This window comes from Silene latifolia, chromosome 6 (assembly GCF_048544455.1).
Source record: "Silene latifolia isolate original U9 population chromosome 6, ASM4854445v1, whole genome shotgun sequence".
Lineage (NCBI taxonomy): Eukaryota > Viridiplantae > Streptophyta > Magnoliopsida > Caryophyllales > Caryophyllaceae > Silene > Silene latifolia.
In genome coordinates this window covers 44,666,479-44,674,851 of record NC_133531.1, presented here as the reverse complement: position 1 = coordinate 44,674,851, position 8,373 = coordinate 44,666,479, and the positions used below count along the sequence as shown (strand labels likewise).

The following is an 8,373-nucleotide window of genomic DNA, read 5'->3' as shown; positions in this document are numbered from 1 at the left end:
AAATTACAACCGAATCGATATTCCCATACATTTCGGGTAATATCAATTAAAACTAAGGCCATATTAAGTAAAATTACATAATTCAAAAATACATAAAAATAAAATTATGACAATCATAAATAAAATGCAGCATTATAATATGTATGAACATGCCCAATTTTATGCTAAATCGCCTTTAAGGAGCCAATATCGTATATTAATCGGTTTTTACAGATTTGCGTGATTTAACCTTTTAAAATCACAATAATTACATAAATTCATATTTATGTACAAGTTAATTACCCTAACCTTCTTAGGACTCAAAATTAGTCTCCACTAACATAATGACAATAATTAACTTATATTTCTTAAAATTGTTCATAAATGGACTCAAAATAACAAGATTATGTCATAAACTTCAAATAAATCATAAAAATTTCAAATAAATTCAAAATTCAAAATTTAAACTCATGAACATTCGGGAAAAATACCATGACACTCATAATGTTCAAAACTTAGGTTAAAAATTTCGAAATTTATCGAGAAAAACAATGTTGCGGTTTATCCGATTTATCAATTATTACCATAAAAATATGAGAAAAATTATTTTTCTTAACTTTTCACTTTTAGATCTGAAATATGTGATAAAATGCAACATATGACGTTTTTCTTTAGTCATGAAGTATGTTTTAGCAATTTTTACTAATTAAAGTCACTATTTATGTGATTTTTCAACAAAAATTCATAAATCATGGATAAAGACTTCATTATAGCCAAATATTTTAAACACATCTTGTAAAATGGCATGTGACAACATACTAAATTTCTATGACCATATTCGAAATATATCTCATATTAACCTATTTATCAATTTAAATACGATTTTAACTTGAAAAATCCATATTTCGAGCATAACAACTCATATTATTATGAACATTTACAGGCCATCAGTATATAATATTTGTGAAAACATATCCAAAAACCATTGGAAAAATCAAAGTTTAGCTATTTTTAGTCCAAAAATGACATTTTAATCATAAAAATCACATTTTAATGCCATTATTAATAAAAATGAACAATAAAATCCATAAATAAACCAAAATATCCTAAAAACATTTTAGGATCAGAAACTTTAACATGCATAATAAATTTTGTGATATATCATAATAAACATAAATTTATAAGTTTTATTTTTTAATCGTATAACTCGGAAAAACAATAACCGATTTGCATGCAAACAACCTAAGGCTCTGATACCGCTTGTTAGAAATTATTAATCTCATATTTCGACATATTCATATATGTGATAATCTATTTAGTCATAAAATAAATTGTGATCTTATGCATGCAAACATAATTAGAAAAAGGGAAGAAATCGTCATTCATACTATGAAAGTTTCGGATTTTGGGCACAAGTAAGATCTCCTTCTTACTTGTTCTTGAGCTTCCTAATATTGGATGAACAAGGATTCAAGCTTAGAATCCCTCCCAAGGATTTATACCCAAGATAACCTCTTAAAAGACTAATATTATTATTACTAGAACAATACTAATCTTAATAAAATTGACCCAAAATATTGTTTTGTCCTCTTGAATTTTCGGCCAAGAGAAGAGGAATTTTGGAGTATTTATTTCTCTTTCTAAACTTCTTTAAGTTATTTTTGTGAATGAATGAATAATGTGCACAACACACTAGTTATTATCTATTTCATAATAGATATTATAAAAGGGTAAAAACCCTTTGCATGCATGGTTGGGAAACCGGGTAGGAGGTGAGAAAAGGGGCCAATGCATGAGCTTCAATTCTTCCCAAGAAATTAGGCATGCAAGGCTATGTATTTAGGTCTTATGATTATGCTTTCCACTAAACATATTTAACATAATTAAGCTTAATACTTCCTCCTTATTTTCGGCACATATTGTGTAAAATGAAAAGTCCATTTTACACATTATTTTGTCAATTTGTCACATGTAACATGTTCCAAGACATTATGTGTATAAAATGTATTTTTAACAATTAAAAATCAACATGTTAATAAAATATGTCACTTATAAAAATTAACATAGTAATTCATAATTACTTGTACCAAAAAGCGTTTCCAAATTATAAACTACAACATTCTGTATTTATAATATTTTATTCATTCCGTTTCAATTTGTTTCTGTAAACAACAATTTCATCCGAGTAATAAAACAAGTCGATTACTTAGACCGTATCTAATTTAATCAAATTATAATGAGATACGTAAATATTACTTCCAAAATTGTCCGTCAATTTTAAGTAATTTAATCAACCCGTATCGTTATACGATCAATTAAATAATCAATTAAGAGTGTTACCCTTTAGGTATGACCTAAGGGGATCAACTGATCACCACCGTCGCACGACAATAATGTCAAACTCTAGTCAGCCAACCATTACCGATATGTGTGGACCAGTTGTCAGTAAAATATTACTTCCCACATGTATCTTAAAATGAGATTTAAACATGTAATCATCATGATCAATAGTTGTGATCGCATTATTGTCGGAGGACACATATTCCAACATCAGGGTGAGTCGGCCACACCCTACAAGTTGTTTCAAAAGACCAAGAAAAACAAGAAGGGGTATTGGGTTAATCCTCGAGTTGCTAAGACTGACGTAAGTTAATATTTATTGTATTTCTCTAATTCTTAATGCTAATATTTATTGTATTTTCCTCATTTTTAAATATAACATCATTTTTTCCTTATTTGTTGTTCTTTTAGGCCGATTATCAGGTAGAGATGAGTCGACCAACGCCCCCCGGAGAGGCTCCGCACGAGTACCGTTCGTTCTACACATTGTCGATGGTTTTGACAATCGTGGAAGATTTTTCGGGAACGGTGATGTAGCGGCCGAAGTGTGGTATGAACGTCCGTGTAACAAAGGTGCTCGTCGATCATTCTCTTACACTCCTACCATGGTTTCTCAATTTGCCACCCAAATGAACAATGAGCGAGCCGCACGACAAACTCTTGAGGAACAAATGCGCACCACTCAAGAAACAGTCCGTCTCCAAGTTGAGCAGATGGCAGCCATGGAAAAAGCTTTGGCTGAGATGCGACAATCTCAACCCCCTCCCTCGTGCTCAGGTTTCCCCCGCCCTTTTGGTAGAGACAACTCTGCGGATGACGGGCATTGCCTTGGTTGTGAACATGTTGAGCCTCTAGGTAATTATTAGTATCGTCATCTATGTTCTTCTGTTAGTATGTTAAGGCTACCTTATGTTAGAAACTTATGATTATGGATTAGTATTTTAGTTGGTATGTAAAAGACATTGTTTTATGAGACATGTAAAAATTTGACCTTTAGTTTTTATGTAACAATTTCGTTCTTCCAATCGTGTTCGGTTTTCTATCGATAATTTCGTTGTCTACTCTTGATTCCCGCTCATGCGGTCGACATGAAAATGGATTCCCGCTTGGCGGTCGACGGTTGTATATGGTTTTTTGTAGGTTTGGTGTGTAAAACAATGCAAATTCCGCATTGTGGCTGGGCAGCAAGCTGCTGTTTCCAGCCAATGCCCATAATTTTTCTGACGGAAAAACCGTCAGATTTTATGAAATCCTAAGGGAATTTCCGTCAGTAAAGTCCCGTCAGTAAAGTCAACAAAATGTTAACTTTTCTGACGGAAATTCCCTCAGGAAATCCTAATTCCTGATGGTTTTTCCGTCAGAAAAGTCAACAAGACGTTGACTTTCTGGCCCATCCTAGATGGGGGCTTTGACGGAATTACCGTCAGTAAGCCGTCAGAGTTTTGAAATCCTGACGGGAAAACCATCAGGAATCCGTTTTTCGTGACGAATCGTACTGACGGTTCTTTCCTGACGGTTTTTCTATCAGAAACCCGTGTTTCTGATGGAAAAATGGCTTTATTGACGGATTATTTCCGTCAGTTTTCCGTGTTTTTTTGTAGTGATCTATTGTTGTCCTCGACAACGCTTGAAATCTGCATGGCTGGTTCAGTCGGCTGATGTCGCTGGAAGTTAATTTGAATGGATGTTGGCACGCTTGCTCTTGTTCCGGTTGGGATCTTCAGGATCTGGATGGTAAGGCTTCAAACATATCACATGAAAGACAGTGTGACACTTCATCCAGGTAGGGCGGTCAAGCTTGTATGCTACTTTCCCAATCCGCATGATCATTTGGATGGGGCCTTCGTTCTTTCACACCAGTCGCTTGTCTCATCCCCGGAGGAATCTCATCTGCTCTTTGTTTAGCTTCACCATGACGATATTGCCTATTTTGAAATCCTTTGGTCTCCTGTTCTCATCTGCCTACTTCTTCATGCGGCAAGACGCTTTCTGCAAGTAAGCTCGAGCAATCTCAGCATTCACGTTCCATTCTTTGACATACTCGTGAGCTTTCTTTGTCCGGACTCTATAGGTATCTGCAACTGTGGGAGATAATAACGGTTGTTGACTTGTAATAAGCTCAAATGGGCTCTTATTGGACGAGGAGCTTGTTTGAACATTAAAACAAAACAGGCCACATCAAGGAGTCTCATCCACTCCATTTGAGTTGCCCCCAGAAAGTGTCTCCAGTACTCTTCCCACATCTTGTTGAATTGTTCAGTCTGGCGATCAGTTTGGGGATGGTAACTTGAGGACATCCGGAGATTGGAACCTAGGAGCTTGAACAACTCTCCCAAAATAGTCCCGTAAAGCGAGGTTCGAGGTCACTGACTATTCTTTGAGGCAATCCCTAATATTTCAAAACATGCCTGAAGAACATCGTGGCAGTTTCTTTAGCGCTGCACGCCTTAGGAAGGGGAATGAAAGTCGCATAATTTCGAAAATCGGTCCACAATGACAAGGATCACAGTTAACGCCCCTACCTTCGATAACCCAGAGATAAAGTCCATCGAGATAGTCTCGCATGGTCGTGTTGGCACTCGCAACGGATTCAGCAGTCCTCCTTACTTCTGTTTCTCTCCCTTATATTGTTGGCAAATGAGGCAGGTCTTCGTATACTCCATCACATCATCCTTCATTTTCGGCCAATAGTAGCTCTTCTTTAATAGGCATAAAGTTCTTTGCCATCCCGGGTGACCCGCCCACAAGGTATCAGGGCACTCTTGTAGCAGAATCTTCCTCAATCCTGCCGCTTTGGGAATAAAGATTCGATGTCCCTACGTGAATAGAAGTCCATCTTCCATCCAAAACTCGCGTGTATTACCTTCTAAGACCAACTGTTTCAGAGTCCTCGCCATCGGGTCTTGGTCGAGGTGTTCCTTTGCCCTAGCTCGAATATCTTTGACCACTATAGTAGTGGACAAGTGAGCAATCATATGCAGTGTAGACAAGTTGCATCTACCGCTTAGGGCATTAGCGACCCTCTTTGCTGCTCCCGGTCGATAAATGAACTCCACATTGAACTCCGCTAACAACTCTTGCCATCTAGCTTATCGGTTGTTGAGCTTGCGTTGAGTCAGGAATTTGGATGGCTCGGTGTTATCAGTCTTGATGACGAACTTCGATCCCAAGCGATAGTGTCTCCATCCCCGCAGGCAATGAAAAATAGCGAGGAGTTCTTTCTCTTAGACAGCATACCGAGTCTCGGCCCCATTCAACTTTCTACTCTCATAGGCCACTAGGTGACCCTCTTGGAGGAGTACTCTCCCAAGGGCATAATTAGATGCATCCGCCTCAACTTCAAAGGGTTTTGTGATATCCGGGAACACCAAGACGGGCTCCTACATCACCGCTTCCTTGAGACACTCAAAGGCCCTTCTCCTGCTGATAGACCACTTGCACTTGATGTCCTTTTTCAGCAAATCGGTCAGTAGGACGGCTATTTTTAAATACTCTCGAATGAATCTCCGATAGTAGTTTGCTAGCCCCAAGAAAAAGCGAAGCTCAGATACGTTTCTTCGGGTGCCTTAGTCCTTGATGGTTGTAATCTTGTTCGGATCTATTCTAAGTCTCCATTTTCCTACGATGTGGCCGAGAAAATTGACTTCAGGTTGGACAAACTCACACTTCTCCTTTTTGACAAATAAGTGATTGTTTCATAGTTTTGCGAACACAAGCCTTATGTGTTCTACGCGTTCAGCCAAAGAGCGGTTGTATACAACGATATCATCCAGGTACTCCATCACGAATTTTTCCAAGTACTAATGGAATACGTGATTCATCAGCGTGCAAAACGTGGCAGGTGCATTCGTCAACCCAAAAGGCATGACCAACCTTTCGAAAGACCCATACCTTGTTACGCAAGCTGTCTTTGGCTCATGTCCTTCGGTAATTCAAACTTGATGATAACCATATCTCAGATATAACTTGATGAAGTACACATCGCCATGCAACTGATCGAACAAGTCCGTTACCAAAGGAATGGGATAGCGATTTCTTATTGTCAACTTGCTTAAGGCCCAATAGTCGATACACAATCCTCATACTACCGTCTTGTTTCTTTGTTATATTACCTTTACGATTTCAATAATGAAATCAGTCCTAAGATACAATATAGATTGGAATTAATTCAACCCTAATACAATCAATAGACGAAATAAAGGACTAACCTTGGTCCATGTCTTACAGACGCAATCAATTCAATAAGAAGTACAAGACGATTGATTCTCCTCCTTAACCCTTTCCTTTATGTTCCTTTGATGATGGAGGAAGAAACTGTGTCTTTCACCCTTTCTTTTATTGTACGTATGTTTTTGTGTTTTTTGTCAGATTAATTATAATTATGATTATTTTCTTACTGTATCCTATCATATATATATGATGGGTTACGTACCTTTTCGCAAAAACAAAATCGTTCGTACCTTTTTGTGAAAGACGACTTATTAGGGTAAGGTAAGAGGGAATAATAATTCCCGGACTTTAATTACATTAATCGGGACCGATCCATCACGATACCGTCTTTTATATTAAAGTCTCGTAATATTAATGTGACCTTAACTTTTATTAAAACCCGAAACACATAGGCCATATGAATATTATTAATTATTCTAACATTCTCCCACTTGGCCTTTGTGTTGACTTAATGGTTTAATAACTATAATGTGCACTTTCATGTTAAAGTCACTAACTTTCATATCCTTAATTGAAATAGAACTAATTGGATCATGGTGGTCACACGTCATTTACTAATCGACATGATTCCTCCCATTTATCACAAATCAATTCCAAATCTAGGTAAAACTTTAATTTGAGAAGAACATTAATTCTCACAATTAGTCACATGTAATCTAATAACTGTAATGTATACATATACTATAATGATTAACATGTCTATTATAACAGAAACAATACTATAAGTGAATTCTAGATGTCATATTTATTACAAGCATATTAACTTTATAATAACAAGGCCTTTGATACAACACCCATGCGTTCTACATGGCCAATGAACGCCTTGGGTGGTAATCCCTTAGTTAATTGATCTGCCACCATTTTATCCGTTCTAATATGCTCAAATGACACTCTTTGCTTCTGTACCTCTTCTTTGACAGATAAGAACTTTAATTCCATGTGTTTAGCACCCTTGGAGTATTTATCGTTCTTAGAGAAGAAGACGGCTGCAGAATTGTCACAATAAATTCTCAACGGCTTGGCTATACTATCGACGATCCAAAGTCCCGAGATAAAATTTCGCAACCACAATGCATGAATAGTGGCCTCAAAGCATGCCACAAATTCGGCTTCCATAGTAGAAGCAGCAATGACAGACTGCTTCCCACTTTTCCATGATACTGCCCCTTCAGCTAAATGGAACAAGTAGCCAAATGTTGATTTTCTACTATCAACACATCCGGCATAATCTGAATCTGAATAACCAATCACCTCAAGATGATCGGATCTCCTATAAGTAAGCATGAGCTCCTTAGTGCCTTGTAAGTACCTAAGCACCTTCTTCGCAACTTTCCAGTGGTCCATCCCGGGATTACTTTGGTACCGACCCAACATTCCAACAGTAAAGCTGATATCTGGTCGAGTACATGTCTGAACATAGTTCAAACTCCCAACCACAGATGCATAAGCAATTCTCTCCATTTCTTTTCGTTCCAGCTCATTACGGGGACATTGCATTTTACTAAATTTGTCCCCTTTCTGTATAGGAGCTATCCCTGCGGAGTATTCATTCATTCTATATCTCTCTAAAACTTTGTCAATGTAAGCTTTCTGAGACAACCCTAACAATCCTTGTGATCTATCACGGAAAATTTCAATTCCGATCACATAGGATGCCTCACTTTCATTTCAAAGTTCTTAGATAGATATTTCTTTACATCAAGCAACATGCCTAGATCATTTGCAGCAAGTAAAATATCGTCAACATATAAGACTAAAATAACGAATCTACTCCCACTGATCTTAATGTAGATACACCGATCGACGGTAATCTCTACAAACCCA

At 37.2% G+C, this 8,373-nt stretch overlaps 1 protein-coding gene across 1 annotated transcript; it reads right to left on the bottom strand.

Moving 5' to 3' along the window:
- Positions 1-7,314: 7,314 nt before the first annotated feature.
- On the bottom strand, positions 7,315-8,103 carry LOC141588029 (secreted RxLR effector protein 161-like). The gene has a single exon (XM_074409487.1). It carries the CDS (start codon positions 8,101-8,103, stop codon positions 7,315-7,317), a length of 789 nt encoding a protein of 262 aa, XP_074265588.1.
- Between the last annotated feature and the right edge of the window lie 270 nt (positions 8,104-8,373).

Excerpts from the sequence above, each read along its gene's own strand:
- LOC141588029 (XM_074409487.1), bottom strand. The coding sequence starts at position 8,103 with ATGAATGAATACTCCGCAGGGATAGCTCCTATACAGAAAGGGGACAAA.